The 21,406-nt window shown below is 42.1% G+C and overlaps 1 protein-coding gene across 4 annotated transcripts in view; it reads left to right on the top strand.

Moving 5' to 3' along the window:
* wdpcp (WD repeat containing planar cell polarity effector) overlaps window positions 1-21,406 on the top strand; it is a 179,791-nt gene that overhangs the window by 96,368 nt on the left and 62,017 nt on the right. For all 4 annotated transcript variants that reach the window (XM_073051201.1, XM_073051202.1, XM_073051199.1 and 1 more), the window contains 2 exons: window positions 3,834-3,897; window positions 13,799-13,901. In XM_073051201.1, coding sequence (XP_072907302.1) covers window positions 3,834-3,897; window positions 13,799-13,901 — 167 coding nt within the window. The remainder of the gene's footprint in view (window positions 1-3,833; window positions 3,898-13,798; window positions 13,902-21,406) is intronic.

The following is a 21,406-nucleotide window of genomic DNA, read 5'->3' as shown; positions in this document are numbered from 1 at the left end:
AGCACTCAGTTTTCTGTGGTTACATCATTAAAGCCTTTCACATATGGCATGACTAGATGGGCCTGCTTCTGTGCTGTAGTGCCCTATGACTAGAAAAAAAGTAACCCTAGGAGCATTGAAGAAGCTTGACAAAAAAGCAGAGAAAAACAACTTTCTCTATTCCCTCAGATCATGATACTTTCAGAGACATTATCGAAATTCTGAGATTTATTGTTGGGACTGTAGTGCAAACTAACTGTAGTTCATATGGCCTTTTTCAGTCCATGTTTTTTTTCATGTTCTTCCCCATTCTTTCTTGTTGCTGATTGGCAGGCTGGGGGATTTGGGGTTTCATGTTCTTGCTGTTGTTTCTCTATGTGGGTGATATCCTATGTACCTCCAGGATACACAAGTGGTTAGGGCACTGGATGTAAGATCCAATGGACATTACATCCACGTGGAGTCGAATCCCACTTCTGGCATTAGGTCTTTGGAATGGCACAGAAGCATAGCTAGTAACCTGGGTTCGATTCCCACTGCTCTGTTTAAGGACATTATATGTTCATTCCGTGACCATAGGCGTTTCCTCCAGATCCTCCCACACTCTAAAGGTATAAGGGTTAGTAGGTTAATTGGTCACATGTGTGTAATTGGGCGGTGCAAGCTCCTTGGGCCATAAGGGCCTGTTGCTGTGCTATATCTCTAAGTAATTCTGCATCTTTTGTATACCAACTGCCCCATCCTCAGCCCTATCACTGTGGTTGCCATCCCCCGCCAAGGTAGTTTAAATGCTCTCAAACAGCTTTGGCAAACCTGCCCACAAGATTATTGGTTCCCCTTGAGTTTAGGTGTAACCTGTCTTTTTTATACAGGTTATGCCTTCTCTGGAAGAGATCCAGAAATCTGAAATCCTGCCCCTTGCACCAATTCCTCAGCCACACATTCATCTGCTAAGTCATCCTATTGTTACCCTCACTGGCGTGTGGCACAGGCAGCTATCCAGAGAATACTCTCTGGAGGTCCTGCTTTTCAGCTTTCTACCTAATCTTCCAGTCAACATGGCACCCTACCAACGATTCTTCAGGTGACATTTTCCAGATAGTCAATCATTTCAGTTTTTTAATATCTTCTACTTATTCTTTTTATCTTAATTTTGTTTTTGAAATTGTTGGAGCCTGTGACTTACAGTCTGTAGTTCAATTAAGTGAGCTATCACTCCACTGCCCCAAGAAAAACTCCAGGGGAAAAATGTGAGCATGAGCTACCACAAGGAGAAGCTCAGAGATGAGATGAGGGGCTTTGATCGACTCTGCTTCTTACTGATTAAAGTGTTGACGAAAATTGAAACATCAAGGCAAACGTGGAGGAGAGCAAGCGGTTCTTGGAGAGGCCACTGGTTCAAGTTGTTCTCTCAGAAGGGCCACTGGTTTGTGTTGCTGCCCTCAAAGGGGCCACCAGTTTGTGTTGCTGCCCTCGGAGGGGCTGCTGGTTCATGTCGCTGCTGTCAGATGGTCCACTGGTTCGTGTTACTGCCCTCGGAAGGGCTGCTGGCTCATGTCGCTGCCCTCGGAGGGTCTGCTGGGTCGTGTTGCTGCCCTCGGAAGGGCTGCTGGTTTGTGTCGCTGCCGTTGGAAGGTCCACTGGTTTGTGTTGCTGCCCTTGGAAGGGCTACTGGTTCGTGTCGCTGCCCTCGTAGAGGCTGCTGGTTCATGGCTCTGCCCTCAGAGAGGTCGTTGGTTCGTGTCGCTGCCTTCAGAAGGGCTGCTGATTTGAGGCATTCCTGACCCTGGCACCTGGGAGGCAACATAAATCTGGGTATCTCTTTCAAGTCCATAGAATCTCCTGTCTGCTCCTCTAAATACGGAATCCCCTATCGCTACTACACTTGTCTTCTCAACCCTCCTCTTCTGAGCCAGAGCTAGAGGCCTGACCGCTGTGGCTTTCTTCTGCTACGTCATCCATCTCACAGTATCCAAATCTGTTGTTGAGGGGAGTGGCCATGGTGGTACTCTGCAGTGTCTGCCTATCCCCTTTCCCCCTCCTAACAATCACCCAGTTATCTGTGTCCTACACCTTGGGTGGAACTACCACCCTGTATGTCCTGTCGACCAACCCTTTCCCATCCTGCTCCAGCTCCAATTCCTTAACACAGTCTGAAGGAAGCTGAAGCTGGATGCACTACGTGCAGGTATAGTCATCAGGGACACTGGAAATCTCCCTGCTTTCTCACATCCAGCAAAAGGAGCATTCCACTATCCTGCCTGCCTCCCCACTGCTCTAACTGTGTAATAAGAAAAGAAGAAAACCTTAATGAAAAAATCTACCTACAGCCTCCTCACTGAAGACTATATGATCTAGAGCCTGAGCTACCCACTCTAACACTGGCCCACTCCCACAATGGTCGCTCTGTTTAAACTTAACTTCTTTTTAGTCAAGTCAAGTCAACTTTTATTGTCATTTCGACCATAACTGCTGGTACAGTGCATAGTAAAAATGAGACAACGTTTTTCAGGACCATGGTGTTACATGACACAGTACAAAAACTAGACTGAACTACATAATAATAATTATAAAAAACACAGAGAAAGCTACACTAGACTACAGACCTACACTGGACTGCATAAAGTGCACAAAAACAGTGCAGGCATTACAATAAATAATAAACAGGACAGTAGGGCAAGGTGTCAGTCCAGGCTTCGGGTATTGAGGAGTCTGATAGCTTGGGGGAAGAAACTGTTACGTAGTCTGGTTGTGACAGCCCAAATGCTTCGGAGCCTTTTCCCAGACAGCAAGAGGGAGAAGAGATTGTATGAGGGGTGCATGGGTCCTTCATAATGCTGTTTCCTTTGCGGATGCAGTGTGTAGTGTAAATTATGGCAGGAAAGGAGACCCCGATGATCTTCTCAGCTGACCTCACTATCCGCTGCAGGGTCTTGCGATCTGAGATGGTGCAATTTCCGAACCAGGCAGTGATGCAGTTGCTCAGGATGCTCTCAATACAACCCCTGTAGAATGTGATGAGGATGGGGGGTGGGAGATGGACTTTCCTCAGCCTTCGCAAAAAGTAGAGATGCTGCTGGGCTTTCTTTGCTATGGAGCTGTCAAGTGCCTAATTATGAACAATACAACCTCTCCTCGGGAACTCTGGCACGCAGAATGTTCTGATTGCCGTCACTTGCTTCTTTTGAAGTCTCCCTCCAGCTACCCAATCCAACATCTCCCCAGGAACTATAGCACGCAGAATGAATTAAAGTGCCTGAATGAACTTGTTGGGCAGTGTTATTAATATAACTTGTACCAGGATGTATTTTCTAGAGCTTTTGATCCCTAATGTCTAGATACTGAACTTAAATTTTGTCCTCTTCTTTTGATTTACCTGAAAGCTATGTTTGGTTTCGACTCTTGGGGTAATTTTGAATTTTATCACATAAAACAGAAATTCTCAAGTAATTTATTTTGATGTCCCATTTCATAAAGAGTTGATAAGTATTCCCCATTTTCATTATAAATATCTGAGCAAAATGCATTAATTTCTTTATTCTGTTCAAACTGTACCACTATCTGTGTGCCCACCAAATTTAAGAATTTTAGATGTAAAAGTGATGCTGTCTTGACCTCCTATTAAATATATATTCCCATGATTTTTGCACAAAAATTTAAAATTTAGCATATGTTTAGTGGGTCACTCCCTTTTTATTAATACTAAAGTACAATATTATTGCATATGTATAACATAATGGACACAATATACTTTTCATGAAATGTGAAACTGTTCTCTAGTCAATTGTATCATGGTGAGTATTGATTACATTTTTCACAGGAATCTTTTTTAACAGTTTACTGTACTTTGACAGGTACCAGAGGTTTGAGAAGGCTTTTCTATTGGCAGTAGATATTGGTTCACGAGACCTGTTCATGGTGAGTAATTCTCTTACTTTTCTATGTCAGGTATGGATCTGTACTTTTGTTTGTATTTGTACATTCAAAATAAGAACAGTATCAAACACAACTTCAAACAAGCAACAGGCAGATGTACTGATGGCACACACTGTCCTTAGGAAATTGACCAAAATGACGCGAAAGAACTATTCTTGACCTTTTCTTAAACCCAACCTTAGGCCTATTTTGTATTTGCAGATAATACTTTAAACAATGGGATTTTTACCTTGTTTTATGACTGATTTAGTTGACACCTTTTGGTCTAAGGTACTTGATAGTTCTTATACATCCTCTGAAGAGGTATAACTGTTTTACTTGAAATGCAGAGCTGGTACATGTTTACGAAACTAAAATTTTCAATATGTCACTCTTGCAAATTAAAAGTTTCTGCTATTATTTTTCAAACAAAATAGCTGAAGTGTAAATTCAAAGACTGACTTTTAACCATTAGTTTGTCTCATGTTTAATGAATGATAAAAGTAAAATTTAACATACTGTATGTTGCAAGTCTGGTCCTTCTTTCCAAAGTTCCAGCACCAGAATGCCACAGTGAGTTTGGATAGACAAAGCTAATGGTACTTACAGATCTCACAGCATGCTTCTTCCAAGCCAAAACTTCGGGGGTAAATAAAAGCATAAAAAGAAGAGTGTGTTTGTCAGGGGAGTGAGACTATGCAAATAGAAGCGATGGTTGGAGTTTGTGTGAGTAATTCAGAAGATGCAGGCATGTAAAAAGCACAGTGTTATGATGGTCATAGGGGATTTCAGTATGCAGGTAGATTGGGAAAATCAGGTTGGTGCTGAATCCCAAGAGAAGGAATTTGTTGAATGCCTATGTGATGGGTTTTTAAAGCAGCTTATGGTTAAGTCCACTAGGGAAGGGGAAATTCTGAAATGGGTGTTTGTAATGAAACAGATTTGATTAGGGAGCTTAAAGTAAAGGAACCCTAAGGAGACAGGGATCATAATATGATAGACTTCACCCTGCAATTTAAGAGGGAGAAACTAAAGTCATATGTATCAGTATTACAATGGAGTAGAAGGAGCTACAGAACTATGAGAGAGGAGTTGGCTAAAGTTGAGAGAAAGAGGACACGAGCAGGGATAACAGCAGAGCAGCAGTGACTATAAGAAGAAGCATTCTAAAGGGAGGTGAGGCAACCATGGTGAGGAAGAGAAGTTAAAAGATGACATAAAAACTGAAGTAACTCACGTAGAATGCTGGAGGCACTCAGCAGGTCAGGCAGCATCTATGGAAAAGTTTTCAAAGTTGGCATTTTTCTTCCGAGGCCCTTGGAAAGGAAGAGGTAAGGAGGTAGGGAGAGAGGAAGGAATACAAACATGGAAGGTGATAGGTGAAGCTAGTTGAGGGGGAAGGTAGGTGTGTGGGAGAGGGGGTATGAAGTAAGAAGCTCCTTCCCGCTTACAACCAATTCACATGTTGTCGATCTCTTCAACAATTTTCCCTACTCTGATTGCCTAATTTTCACTACACATGTTCAGTCCCTATATACTTTTATCCCCCTTCAAGAAAGCCTTAAAGCTCTCTTTCTTTCTAAACAACGGACCTAACCACATCCCTTCCACCACCATTCTCCTCAGTCTGATGGAACTGGTCCTCACATTTGACAATTTTTCTTTTGCTCCTCCCATTTTCTCCAAACTCAAGGTGAAGCCATGGACCCCAGCTACACCTTCATTTTCGTTGGCTAGGTGGAACAGTCCATGTTCCAACCATTCACTGGTAACGCTCCCCAACTGGTTCTGTGCTACATTAATGACTACCTTTGTACTGCTTCATGTACCAATGCTGAGCTCATCAATTGCATCAACTTTGCCTGCAATTTCACCCTGCCCTCAAATTCACTTGGTCTATTTCTGACACCTTTCTCTCCTTTCTCAATATCTCTGTCTCCATCTCTGCACAGACATATATTGTTATATATTTTATAAACCTACTGATTTTCACAGCTATCTTGACTATGCCTCTTCCCAACCTGTCACTTGTAAAAATGCCATTGCCTTCTCTCAATTTCTCTGTCTCCACTGTTTCTGTTCCCAGGATGAGGCTTTTATTTCATAGAAACATAGAAGCATAGAAAACCTACAGCACAATACAGGCTTTTTGGCCCACAAAGTTGTGCCGAACATGTCTCTACCTTAGAAATTACTACAGTTACCCATAACCCTCTACTTTTCTAAGCTCCATGTACCTAGCCAAAAGTCTCTTAAAAGGCCCTGTTGCCGGCAGCCCGTTCCACGCACTCACTACTCTCTGCATTTAAAAAAACTTACCCCTGACATCTCCTCTGTACCTACTCCCCAGCACCTTAAACCTGTGCCCTTTTGTGGCAGCCATTTCAGCCCTGGGAAAAAGCCTCTTGACTATCCACACAAATCAATGCCTCTCATCAGAACATCAGAAATGTCCTTTTTCTTCAAAGAACAGTGTTTCCCTTCCTCTACCATTGATGCTGCCCTCATCTGCATCTCTTCCATTTCCTGAACGTCCACCCTCACCCCATCTTTCCCTGTCTTAGCAGCGATAGAGTTCCTCTTGTATTTGCCTATCATTCCATGAGCACCCACATCCAGCAAATCATTCTCTTTAACATCCACTATCTTCAGTGGGATCCTACCACTAAACATATTATTAACTCCCCAGCATTCTCCACTTTCCGCAGGGGTCACTCTCTCCATGATTTCCTTGTCCTTCCTTCCCTCCCCACTATTCTCGCTCCTGGTGCTTACCCCTACAAGTGGAACAAGTACTACACCTGCCCATTCACCTCCTCTCTCTCCACCATTCAGGGCCCCAACAGTCCTTCCAGGTAAGGCACCACTTCAGCTGCAAGATTGTCGGGGGGCATCTACTGTATCCATTGTTCCCAGTGTGGCCACCTGTACGTCAATGATACCCAGCATAGATTAAAGGACCATTTTGTCGAGCACCTTTGCTACATCTGCAACAGGGAGGATTTCCCAGTGGCCAACCATTTTAATTTCAATCCCCATTCCCATTCTGACATGTCTGTACATGTCTGTACATGGCCTCAGGCTGGAAGATCAACTCCTTGTACTCCATATTGGAAAGACTCTAATATGACGGCATTAATATCTATTTCTCTAACTTCCAGTAATTTCTCCATCTTCCTCCTTCTCTCCTTTTCCATTCCCTATTCTGGCTCACTTTTTACCCCTTCTCCTCACTTGCCTAAACCTCCCTCTGGTGCTCTCCTCCTCCTCTTTATCCTTTGGTACATTCTCCTCTCCTATCAGATTCCTCCTTCTTCAGCCCTTTACCTTTTACATCTATCATCTCCCAGCTTCTCACTTCATTCCCCCTCACCTGGCATCACCTATCACCTTCCAGCTAGTACTCCTTGCCCTCTGCCCCACCACCTTATTCTGGCTTCTTCCCACTTCATTTCCAGTCTTGATGAAGGATCTCGGCCTGAAAAGTCGACTCTTTATTCCTCTCAGTGGATGTTGCCTGATTTACTGAGTTCTTCCAGTGATTTGTGTTTGTCACTCTGGATTTACAGCATGTGCAGCATCCCTTGTGTTTATAAAAGCAAGAGGCCATACAATTTAGTGGGAAGATAGATAATTGGAAAGTTGTTAAAAAGCAACAGATGGCAACAAAAAGTCATAAGGGGAGAAAAGATGGAATATGAAGTTAAGCTAGCCAATAATATAAAAGAGGATACCAAAATCTTTTTCAGATATACAGTGATGCTCGAAAGTTTGTGAATCCCATTGAATTTTCACTATTTGTGCATAAATGACCTAAAATGTGACCAGATCTTTACATAAGTCCTAAAACTTGATAATGTGAGTCCAATTAAATAAATAACACAAAAAATTATACTTGTTCATTTATTTATTGAGAAAAATGATCAAATTTTACATGTATTTGTTGGAATAAGTATGTGAACCTCTGTGTTAATACCTTCTACAAAAGCTATTTGGAGTCAGGTGTTCCAATCAATGAGGTGAGATTGGAGGTGTGGGTTGTAGAGGTGCCCTGCTCTTTAAAAAAGACACACAAAGTCAGGTTACTGACAGAGCCTGCTCTTCTCAAGAAAGATCTGTTTTTGTGCACCATGTCTTGATCAAAACAATTTTCAGAGGACTTTAGAAGAAGAATTGTAGAGATGCGTGAAGCTGAAAAAGGCTACAAAAGTATTTGTAAAGACCTGAGTATTCATCAGTCCACAGTAAGAGAAATTGTCTACAAATGGAGGAAATTCAGTACTATTGCTACTCTCTCTAGGAGTGGGCACCCTGTAAAGATCACACCAATTGCACAACATGCAATCCTGAAGGAGGTGAAAAAGAACCAAGGGTAACAGCAAAAGACTTGCAGAAATCTCTAGAACTTGCTAAAGTCTCTGCTCATGTGTCCACTATAGGCAATACACTGAACAAGAATGGTGTTCATGGAAGGACACCATGGAGGAAACCACTGTTATCCAAAAACAACATTGCTGCACATCTCAATTTTGCACAAGACTACCTTGGATGTTCCACAACACTTCTGGGACAATGTTCTGTGGACAAATAAGACTAAGATTGAACTTTTTAGCAGAAATGCACATTGCTTTGTTTGGAGGGAAAAGGGCACTGCACACCAACACCAAAACTTCATCCTGACTGTGAAGCATGGTGGAAAGAGCATCATGGTTTGAGGCTGTTTTGCTACCTTAGGGCCTGGACAGTTTGCAATCATTGAGGGAACAATGAATTTAAAATTGTATCAAGACATTTTACTGGAAAATATTAGGGTAGCAGTCTATTGCCTGAAGCATAATAGAAGTTGGATAATGCAGCAAGACAATTATCTGAAAGATAAGAATAAATTAACAACAAAATGGTTAAAAAAGAACATTTGTGTTTTGAAATGGCCAGGTCAAAGTCCTGACCTTAATCCTGTAGATGTGTTTGGAAGGACCTGAAGAAAGCAGTTCATGCAAGGAAGCCCACCAGCATCCCAGAGTTGAAGCGGTTTTAAAAATTCCTCCAAGCCGATGTGCAGGACTGATCAACAGTTACCAGAGATGTTTGGTTGAAGTTATATGCTGTACAAGGGGGTCACATTAGTTACTGAAAGCAAAGGTTCCCATACTTTTTCCAACAGATACATGTATAACACCCTGGTTAAGATTTTCACCGCTGTGCTATAGGTATTTCATTATAGTTTTCTGTAAGACCAGTCTGTACTGCTCTCAGCTTGTTTGGGTTTGAGCTGAGATAAGAAACTTAGTTATTCAACTTAGGAATGTGTAGTCAACCAATAAGGATGGTAGACTTGGGAGGAGCTTCTAGAGGACACAGGCAGAGAGGTCTCTTGACAGGAGCTGGAAGAGGATAGGAGGTAAAAGATGGCTGAGGATGCCATCCCTGTTGCACAGGGTGCTTTGCGCAGATGAATGGTTTCAAGAAGGAAGAACCAATACTCCAGTGGGAGACCCTTTTGTTCGAGATGAATTTCGAGCGACATTGGGAATGTGGTGTGTGTTTTCACGCAGACAGAGCATCCTGTGCGTGAGTGACAAACAAGTTCAAGATGAGCTCCAACTTAAGTGCACATTTGACTGTTTAAGATTAATGAGCCCTTTTTTTTCTTTCTTTCATTTAAGAACTGTTTGCTTAACTTAGCATTCTTAAATATACTTTTTAATGGTATGCAGTGAACAATCTGTTATTTCATGACAAGAGCAGTAAATTACACAGCATTCATACAAACTGGGGTTTGGGTGGGCAAGACATCCCAACCTCATGGATTTAACAGGACCAAAGTTATATACACCCTAGATGAACGAAGCCAGTGAAGGGTATTGTTTATCACTGCAGAATCTGGTGGCTATTAGCGAGGGGCTAACGAGCCAGTTTTCCAGAGACACCCAGCATAAGAGGGTTTCACGTGTAATATTGGATCATTTTTCTCAATAAACAAATGAACAAGTATAATGTTTTTGTGTTAGTTATTTATTTGGATTCTCTTTATCTAGTTTGATGACTTGTGTGAAGATTTGATCACATTTTAGGTCATATTTGTGCAGAAATAGAGAAAATTCTACAGGGTTCACAAATTAGCACCAAAGTATAAGTAAAAGAGAGAAGAGTGGATATTAGACTGTTGGAAAATGATGTTGGAGAGACAGTAAAGAAATGGTGGACGAGCTGAAGAAGTATATTATATCAGTCTGTATTGTGGAAGACATCAGCAACGTGCCAGAAATTTGAGTCAGTGAGTGTAGTCACTATTACTGAGGCCAGTGTGCTTGGGAAACTTAAAGGTCTGAGGGTGGCTGTCACCTGGACCAGGTTGACTATAGCCCAGGATTCCAAAAGTGGTAGCTAAAGAGACTGTGGAGGAATTAGTAGTGATCTTCCAAGAATCACTAGATTTTGGAATGGATTTGAAGAACTGGATAATTGCAAATGTCACTCCACTCTTTAAAAAGGGAGGAAGGCAAAGGACAGGAAATTCTAGACTAGTTAGCCTGACTTCAGTGGTTGGTAAGATTTTGCAGTCCATTATTAAGGATGATATTTCAGAGTACTTGGAGGGATGTGATAAAAGTAGACTGAAGTCAGTATGATTTTCTTATGGGAAAATCTTGCCTGACAAATCTATTGGAATTCTTTGAGGAAGTATCAGTCATGGTCTTCTCCAATCAGAAGCCTTGGATGAACCATGAGATCTGCAATCTGCTGAGAGCCAGATCAGAGGCATTCAAGTCAGGTGACCAAGAAAATTATGAGAGGTCCAGATACAATCTCCAGAAAGCCATCTCACAGGCGAAGTGGCAATTCCGGACTAAACTTGAATCAACAAAGGATGCTTGATAGTTAAGGCAGAGCTTGAATACTATCACCTCATAAAGTTATATTAAGCAACATAGGTGATGGCAGGGCTTCACTTCCAGTCCCTTGAGTTCAATGCCTTAAATGTTCACTTTGACCATCAAAACATGGAGGAACCATCACAAACTCCTACATCCCCTGATGATCCTATGACTTCAGTCTCTGAGGCTTAAGTATGAGCAGCCTTCAGGAGGGTGAACCCATGAAAATCATCTGGCTCAGACTGGGTATCTGGCCAAGTACTAAAGATCTGTGCTGATTAACTGGCTGGAGAGTTCACTGAGATCTATAATCTCTCACTTCAGCCATATGATACCCACCTGCTTCAAGTATATCGATGCCCAAGAAGTGCGTGGTGACCTGCCTCAATGATTATCACCCACTTACATCCACGGTGATGAAGTGATTTGAGAGGTTGATGATGAAGCATATCAACTCCTGTCTGAAAAACGAATTACTATAGATACGCTTCAATTTGCCTACCTGAGCAACAGGTCCACAGTAGATGCCATCTCATTGGCTTTTCACACAACCCTGGAACATCTGGACAGCAAAGGTGGTTACATCAGGATGCTCTTTATTGACTATAGCTCAGCATTCAATACCCTCATTCCCTCAAAATTAACCAATATGCTTCAAGACCTTGCCCTTTATACCTCTTTGGGTAATTGGGTCCTGGATTTCCTCACTTGCAGATCCCAGTCAATTCAGATTGGTAACAACATTTCTTCCATGATGTCCAACAGCACTGGTGCATCTGAAGGCTGTGTGCTTGGTCCCCGCTCTGCTCACTTTACTCTTATGATTATGTGGTTAAGCATAGCTCCAATGCCATATTCAAGTTTGCTGATGACACAACTTTCATATCCTGAATCAAAGGTGGTGATGAATCTTCATATAGGAGGGAGATTGAAAATCTGGCTGAGTGTTGCCATTACAACAACCTCTTACTCAATGTCAGCAAGACCAAGGAGCTGATTATTAACTGCAGGAGAAGGAAGCCAGAGGCCCCTGAGCTAGTCCTCACTGGAGGATCAGAGGTGGAGAGGATGAGCAACTTTAAATTCCTTGGTTTCAGAAGACCTGTTCTGAGTACAGCAAGTAAGTACAATTATGTAGAAAGCCAGGCAGTGCCTCTACTTCCTTGGGAGTTTGCGGAGATTTGGCATGACATCTAAAATGTTGACCAACTTCTATAGATTGTAGTGGAGAGTATATTGACTGGCCTGGCTGCATCACAGCCTGGTATGGAAACACCAATGCATTTGAACAGAAAATCTTAAAAAAGTTGGTGGCTTATGGCCCAGTCCATCATGGGTGAAGTCTTCCTCACTATTGAGCACATCTACATGAAATGCTATTGCAGGAAAGCAGCATCCATCATCAGGGCCTTCCTCCAACCTGGACATGCTGCCATCAGGAAGAAGATACAAGAGCCTCAGGACTCACACCACCATGTTCAGGAACAGTTACTACCCTTAAGCCACCAGGTTCTTGAACCAAAGGGGATAACTTCACTCAATTTCACTTGCTCCATCATTGATATGTTCCCACAATCAATTGACTCACTTTCAAGAGCTCCTCATCTCATGTTCTCGATACTTACTGTTTATTTATTCATTATAATTATTTATTTAGATTTTTATTTGCACAGTTTGTTATCTTCTGCACTCTGGTTGAACATCCAAGTAGAGCAGTCTTTCATTGATTCTGTTTCGATTATTATCAGAACATTGGAGCTGTTCACTCAAGTTGCCTCCTTGGTGGTACCCTGGAAAATTTATTGAGTATGTGCACAGGAAAATGAATTTCAGGGTTGTATATGGTGACATATATGTACTTTGATAATAAATTTACTTTGAACTTTGAAATAACAGGCAGGATAGACAAAGGCAAGTCAGTGCATATTGTTTACTTGGAACACATTGTTCAGAAGGTGGTACACATGAGGCTGTTAAACAAGGTAAGAGCCCATGGTATTACAAAAAAGATCTTAGCATGGATAGGGGTTTGGCTGACTGGCAGACAGCAAAGAGTGGGGAGAAAAAGGGGAGCCGTTTCTGGTTGGCTGCCAGTGACTAGTGCTGCATCACATGGGTCAGTGTTGGGACCACTACATCTCACATTATATGTTAATAATCTGGATAACAGAGTTGATGGCTTTATGGCTAAGTTTGTGGTGATACAAAGAAAGTTGGAGGGACAGGTCATGTTGAAGAAGTAGGAAGTCTACAAAAGAACTTGGACAGATTAGGAGAGCGGGCACGGAAGTGATAGATTAAAACAGTTTTGGGAGGTGCATGGTCTTGCAGTTTGATAGAAGGAATAAAGCCTTTTACTGAAATGTATGGCCATAAATTTTTGAAACGGTGCAAATTCAGAAATCAGAGATGCAAAGGGACATGGGAGTCCCATTGCAGCATTCCCTAAAGGTTAACTTGTAGGCTAAGTCTGTAGTAGTGAAAGCTAATGTAATGTTAGCATTGATTTCAGGAGGACTAGAATATAAAAGCAAGGATGTAATGTTGAGGCTTTGTAAGACATTGGTCAGACTACATTTGGAATATTGTTAGCCATTTTGGATTCCATATCCAAGGAAGGATGTGCTGGTTTTGGAGAGGTTCTAGAAGAGGTTTATATGAATGATCCTGGGAAGGCAAGGAAGGTATGAGGAGCATTTGATTGTTCTTTGTCTGTATTCATTGGAGTTTAGAAAGATGAAGGGGGATTCATTGAAACCTATTGAATATTGAAAGGCCTAATCAAATGGACATAGAGAAAATGTTTTAAAATTCTGTTGTCTGGAGATTAAATTTATGCCATATGTATTTTTGGATCCACTAAACTATATTAACAATGGGAGAATAATTCTGTTTGATGAGCACTCTTTCCTAAATTTGTAATAGTTTAGAAAAGTGTGATTTTAATCTGTTTTGTTTGTTTAAGAAGCTTATTGCTTTAATTTTAAGTGATTGAGATTAACCGATTTTGTTTTCATATCTTAAAGGACATTTACTATGTTGCTTTGGATAAGAGTGAAATGGCCCTGGCTGAAGTGGCTAAGAAGAAAGCTAATGAGATTGATGTGGAATCTATGACAAGTGAAGTTGGTAAGAATTTTTAAAATTCTGTTTGAAAGGAAAATATCTGATCTTTTTTATATCAATTTTATTTAAAATATCTCTTATTTGCAGCTTGATTTGAAGATTCTTTCAAAGGATTAATCAGAATTAATATTGCATTTTGTAGTCATTGTAAAATATGTATGTGTTATGCTCTAAAAGAATCTACACACACCTTTGTGGAACTTCATTTGAATTGAGCAAATTGAGTTCGGTGATGTGCCTCAGAGCTTCACAATTATATTATTAATATTCAATATTACGCAATAGATATCAGCAAATTAACAATGGAAGACTTCAGAGCCCAGCTGGAGTACCATATATAGTTCCATTCACCGCACTATAGGATGTGATAATGCAGAAGGTACAGATGTTGCTTGGAGTGACTAAAGAGTCTAGCTCTATTTTTCCTGGAGTAGAGAAGATTAAAAGAGGACTTCATTGAGAGATATAAAATTATGAAGGGTATAGTTAAGGTAGACTACTAGAATCTTTTCCCTTATCAGAAGTGAATAAAGGTAGAGAACAGAGGTTTTAGATCAAAGGTAAGAGTTTTCATAGGGATCTGAGGGGTGGGGGGAGATCCCTATAAGAGATATAGAAAGCAGTGAGTACCTTAAATGAAATGCTTTGAGAGACTAGTGGAACAAAGTCACTGACAGCATTTGAAATTTGTCTGCCAAGACATTGAAGGCAATAAGCCATGTTAATTAATTCAGATGGGTGACCACTGGTCAGCATGGGCATTGGTGGGCTGAATGGTCTGTTTATATGCTATATGTTTGAGTTATGTTACTTACAAGCTACTGAATGTCTTCAAAAGTCCAATAATACAATGTATCATCACCTCTTGTATCAGAAATTCCAAATTCCGCAAATCCTCCAAAATCCAAATTTTTTCAACCACTAACATGATGTCACATGGAAAATTTTACAGGGCACATGGGAAGATTCCCAAGTGAATCACAGATAGAAAACAGAAAAACACTGTGTAAAGCAAAAACTGATCTTGATTGTGCATTGTAAGAATCCATTTATCAGTGTTGGTGTGAACATATGCCGCTTAACAGATGCTGATCATGAAACAAGCAAACATGAATTGAGAGTTGAAGGTAATTGTGAATATTCAGCAGGCTGGTTGTAGAAATTGAGCAAAACAATGACCCCAAGCATAAAGCCAAAACTAGACAGGAATGGCTTAAAAACAACAAAGTTAGTGTCCTGGAGTGGCCAAGTCAGAGTCCAGATCTCAATCCAATTGAGAATTTGTGGCTGGACTTGAAAAGGGCTGTTCACTCACAATCCCCATGCAATCTAACAGATACAATGGTATCAGTGAATGTGGCATGACTCATATGGTGGGGATGATTGACAATAAATGTTGCTTTCTTGAGGTAATGCCTCCTGTAGTTATAGTATATAACTACAGTGGGGGTTGGAGTATGTGTCTTTATTGTATTGGGTAGAGTCCACTACTCTCTGCAGCTTCTTGCATTCCTGTACATTTGAATTGCTGTACTGGACCATGATGCAGTCAGGATACTTTCAACAGTGCATACCTTAACCTCCTTAGAAAGTAAAGATATAGACATGCTTTCCTTACAATTGTATCTATGTGCTGGGCTCAGGACAGGTCATCCGATATTTTAACACTAACCAGGTGATCTACCTCACTGCAGTAAGCTGATTCATCCAATCATCAGCAATTTTGAAGATAGCATTGGAGCTGTGCTTAGATGTGCAATTGTGTGTATAAAGAGTAGAGCAGGGGGCAAAGCATATGATCTTTGGAGGTGCACTTGTGCTGGTAGTCATTGGTGAGGAGATATTTTTAGAATCCTCACTGAGTGAGATCTGCTGAGAGGAAGTCGAATATCCAATTCAAGGGTACATTTAATGTCAGAGAAATATATACAATATACATCTTGAAATGCTTTTTCTTTGCAACCATCCACAAAAACAGAGTGCCCCCAAAGAATGAATGACAGTTAAATGTTTGCACCCCAAAACCCCCCAGCTCCCCTCCCTCCCTCGCATATGCAGCAGCATTGCAACAATCCCCCCACCAGCAAAAAAAAAGTCAGCACCCCCCCCCCCACCGAACACTCAAATGTACAGCAAAGCAACAGCAAAGACACAGACTTGCAGTACCCCAAAGACTACTCGTTCACCCAGTATTCAACATAACACAGGCTCTCTCTCTGGTATCACAGTGAGAGGGGAGACATAACAAACAGCTCACTGATTTACGATATTAAGTCTGTTGCATCGCTTTTTCTGAGCACTGTGCCCAAAGATCTCAGGTCTCTGGGCACATAGCCAGAGATCTTCCGACTCACACTACACGCTGATCTTCTGCTAGGACACCAACCTTCGATCTGCTCGTCTCCAGAGCCACGAGATCTTGGACCTCCGAAAGCAAGCTAAGCTCATAAGCTGCATCCTTGGCTTGTTGAGTAACAGCCAGTCATAAAAAGAGCAGGTCCCATTCCCTCAAAGAACTGAAGTCAACATGGAACTCCAGGTCAGGGTGTTCAAAGGAACCCCAAAAGGGAAAAATAGAGATATTAAAGATGGAAGTGGAGCTGTTTCTGAAGAGGCAAGCAAAGGAGTCACTGTTTCACGCCATCATAACTAAGCTCCACCGTTCAGTGCCATTTGCAGGTCTTGAAGTATGACAATGGGTTTGGATGGTACGTTCCTTTTGTCCAAATGGTCTAGAACCAAAGAAATGCATCTGCTGTTGGCTTGTTGTGGGATTATACAAATTGGAGCAGATTATTTTATTCAAAGATACAGCCATTCGAGCCACACTGCCCAGCAATCCCCAACAACCCTGATTTAACCCTAACTCAATCAGGGTACAATTTACAATGACCAATTAACCTACCCGGACTGTGGGAGGAAACTAGAGGACCCAGAGAAAACCCACACATTCCACAGGAGGACATACAGAGACTCCCTACAGGTAGAAGTTGATTCACTCTATAACCATCTTCTCAAAGCACTCCATTACAAATATTTCTCTTGGAGTAGAAAAGGTTGCAGGGAGAATTGAAAATATTTAAATTTGTGAACAATTTAGATTGAATATATAAAAATTGTTTCCAATAGCTAAAGGACTGATTGCCAGAATACAGATTTATGATAATTAGTAAATGACATGACTAGAAACATTTTCACAAGCAAAGACTCACAAGGTTAAGGGAAATATATCAATTTAGATAGATTATTGATTATTGATTATTGGGCATGTAAAGGTTAGACAATCATTTTCAAGATGACAAATTGTAGCTTGTAGAATTTGTCCTGCTCAGTGCTTGGTCTTCAGCTATTTACAGTTGATATTGCTAACTTGGGAAAGGATCGAGTGTAATGTAACCATATTTGCTTCTAATGCAATAGTAGACAGGAAAATAAATTCTGAGGAGCGCATTTGGCCTGCAAAGTCGTAAGGTTTAGTTAAATGAATGTTCATGAGTATGTCCGAACAGGTTCCAAGTCTGAAACATGGCCATGAATCGAGTTTTCACACAGCAGGTGCTGTTTGCAGCCCTGAAGCAGCAGGCAAATCCCTCCCATTGATCTTCCAAATGATAGTTCGTAAGGACAGACTGTAGATAAGTTGGGTGTTTGTGTGCTGGGCAGTACCTGCAGTAATACTCTAATAACTAACTGGCAGTAGCATTTCAACAGTAAGTGAAAGGATTGGTCCATATAGGTTTAAGGAGATTACCCAAGAAAGAAGAGATTAAAAAAAAACTTTGGAAAAAAATTGGTGCTGGAGAATGTTAGTTAAACAATAATAAAATTACACACTAAATACTCCACCAATACTCCACAGTCTTTTTCTAAAATTCATTGAAGGGATGTGGGCTTCTCAGGGATTGCCTTCAGGAAGGTAGCAGTGAGTTGCCTTTCTCATTGAAGTCTTTGAGGTGTGGATATACGGGAGCCCCACCCCCCCCTTACAAAGATAGAATGTTCCTATGAAACCTTTCTTAAGCCAAAATGGCGTAAAGCGAAGAACCATTAATTTATATGGGAAAAATTATCGTAAAAGCGAAAATCCTCTTTGTAATGTGAAAACAGGTACTAATGTACGTCTTTTGTAACAGCAAAATGGCGTAAAGCGAACATTCGTAAAGCAGGGGACACTTGTACTGCGTACTATTAGAGAGGGAGGAGTTCCAGGATTTTGACTCAGCATCAAAAAAGGCAAAATATTTCCAAGTCAGGATGGTGTGTGGCATGGAAGGTAATTGACAGTTGGTAATGTTGCTAAGCTTTTGATCCCCTTGTCCTTTGGGTAGAGTTCATGGGTTTGGAGTGACCTGTCCATTGGATTTCAGTGAATTGCTACAGAGCATCCTGTAAATGAAACAAACTGCTGTCATTGTGTGAAGGATGAGTGAATGGTGACAGAAGGAGTGCACATCAAGCATGGATTCAAGCTTCTTGAGTATTATTGAAGCTGTACTCATAGAGTTGTAGAGTCATACAGCATAGAAGCAGACCGTTTGGCCCAACTCATACATATCAACAAGATGCCCATGTAAACTAGTCCCATTTGCCCACATTCAACCCATATACCTTAATCTTTCCTATCTGTGTTCCTATTCAAATGTCTTCTAAATGTTGTTACTGTGACTGCCTCAACTACCGTAGATTCCGGACTACAGAGCGCACCTGATTAAAAGCCGCTGGCTCTAATTTTAGAAATAAAATCAATGTTTTAATTGTAAAGGCCGCATCGGATTTTAGGCCGCACCGGATTTTCGGCCGCAGGTGTCCCACGTTGTAATATGAGATATTTACACAGAAAGATATTACACGTGAGGATTTTTTTAACTTTTAATTAAATCCATATGGTAACAAAAACAAATACCTATTGCAAATGCTTTTTTTCGAATCGTGCCCGTACGCGGCTACTTTTAAATATACGTTGCGTATACTTCTTTACTGAACAACATTCCAATATCTCCTAACGACTGGTAAAAATATATATATATTGCAGCCTACCAGGAAAAGTTATTGATCACCTTTAACTTAAAAGCAAAGTTCGCTCAGATCCAAAGCCGCTCGCGTAATGCGCTCCCCCCCTCCTTTCCGTTTATCGCAAACCGGCATTTTCCCACAAGACACCGCGAAACCGGGTGTGACGTCATAGCATCCCGCGATGTAGTACAGAAAACAAATATAGTTTAAACTAAGTAGGCAGCACAATGCTTCGAGTGTTTTCCATGTTGATGAGGGTGAGTACAAATGACTGATTTACAATAATTTAATTGTGAAAGTGCGCTTGATTTATCGTAGAATTTCATTGGACCTCTGTGAACTACTCATCAATTTTATTGGTCTACTGTTATGAGGCAAAATGTTTACGAGGCGGCATGAAAAAAATCATGCATTAGCCGCTTCGGATTATTGGCCGCAAAGTTCAAAGCTGTTCAAAATGTGGGAAAAAAGTAGCGGCTTAAAATCCGGAATCTACGGTACTTCTGCTGACAGATCATTCCATATGTGAAACCCTCTCCATTGTAAAAATTTGACTCTCAGATTCCAGTTAAATCTTCTTAAACCTCACCATCTAGTTCTTGATTCCTCAATCCTGGGAAAAAAGACTGTGCATTTATCCTATCTATGCCCCCTCAGTCTCCTATACTCCAAAGAAAAAAGTCCTAGCCTGAAGAGCCTCTCCCTATTACCCAGTCCTTCAAGTGCTGGCAACATCCTCGTAAACTTCCAGTTTAATGGCATCTTTCCTATAGCAGGTTGACCAAAACTGAGCACAAGGGCAGCCTCACCAACATCTTTTAAAACTGCAGCATAACATTCCAACTTCTATACTCCATTCCCTCTGATGAAAGTCAATGTGCCAAAGGCTTTCTTCACCAGCATGTTCAGAAGCAGGTGAAAACATGGCCAACAGGAGCCATCTCTGCTCTTCAAGACTGCTTTGAGTACACTGACTGGCACATGTTCAGGGAGGCTGCAACCGACGGCGACTCTACCAGCTTAGAAGAGTACACAGCATCAGTGACCAGCTACATCAGCAAATGCATTGATGATGTTACTCTGTCCAAGACCATCACTATACGTGCCAACCTGAAACCATGGATGACCACAGAGGTGCATGCGCTGCTGAGGTCCCGCGACTCCGCCTTCAGAGCAGGCGACTAGGCAGCTCTAACAACAGCAAGGACCAAACTGTCCCGAGCCATCAGAGGGGCAAAGCGTGCACATGCCCAGCTAATCCACAGTCACTTCCAGGACAGCGGCGACATGCAGCGCATGTGGAAGGGCATCCAGGACATCACCAATTACAAGACATCACCTGACTGTGCAGGTGATGCCTCCCTCCCAAATGCACTGAATAACTTCTACGCCCGGTTTGAGGTGGAAAATGACGTGGCGGTGAGGAAGTCCACCCCTCCTACAAATGACCAGGTGCTGTGTCTCTCCGTGGCCGACGTGAGAAGAACCCTGTGTAGGGTCAACCCATGGAAGGCTGCTGGACCAGACAACATCCCTGGTAGAGTGCTCAGAGGATGTGCAGACCAGCTGGCAAGTGTTCTCACTGACATCTTCAACATCTCCCTGAGCAGCGCCACCATTCCAACGTGCTTCAAGGCCGCCACCATCGTCCCCGTGCCAAAGAAGTCTTCAGTGTCCTGCCTAAATGATTACCGTCCCGTTGTACTTACATCCATCATCATGAAGTGTTTCGAGAGGCTCGTCATGAGATGTATCAAGACCCTGCTGTCCCCCTCACTGGACCCCCTGCAGTTTGCGTACCGTCCCAACCGCTCAACAGATGACGCCATTGCCACCACCCTCCACCTGGCCCTAACCCACCCGGACAAAAAGTTCAGCATTCAACACAATCATCCCTCAGAAACTGATTGGAAAGCTGAGCCTACTGGGCCTGCACACCTCCCTCTGCAACTGGATCCTAGACTTCCTGACTGGGAGACTCAGTCAGTCCAGATCGGGAGCAGCATCTCCAACACCATCACACTGAGCACGGGGACTCTCCAGGGCTGTGTGCTCAGTCCACTGCTGTTCACTCTGCTGACCCACGACTGTGCTGCAACACACAGCTTAAACCATATCATCAAGTTCGCCGATGACACGACTGTGGTGGGTCTCATCAGCAAGAACGACAAGTCAGCTTACAGAGAGGAGGTGCAGCGGCTAAAGGACTGGTGCAGAGCCAACAACCTGTCTCTTAATGTGAACAAAACAAAAGAGATGGTTGTTGACTTCAGGAGGGCACGGAGCAACCACTCCCCACTGAACATCGACGGCTCCTTGGTAGAGATCGTAAACAGCACCAAATTCCTTGGTGTTCACCTGACGGAGAATCTCACCTGGTCCCTCAACACCAGCTCCATAGCAAAGAAAGCCCAGCAGCGTCTCTACTTTTTGTGAAGGCTGAGGAAAGTCCATCTCCCACCCCCCATCCTCATCACATTCTACAGGGGTTGTAT

This window comes from Hemitrygon akajei, chromosome 7, assembly GCF_048418815.1.
Source record: "Hemitrygon akajei chromosome 7, sHemAka1.3, whole genome shotgun sequence".
Classification (NCBI taxonomy): domain Eukaryota; kingdom Metazoa; phylum Chordata; class Chondrichthyes; order Myliobatiformes; family Dasyatidae; genus Hemitrygon; species Hemitrygon akajei.
Note: the sequence above shows the minus strand (reverse complement) of the source record. Positions and strands in the feature narration are given on the sequence as shown.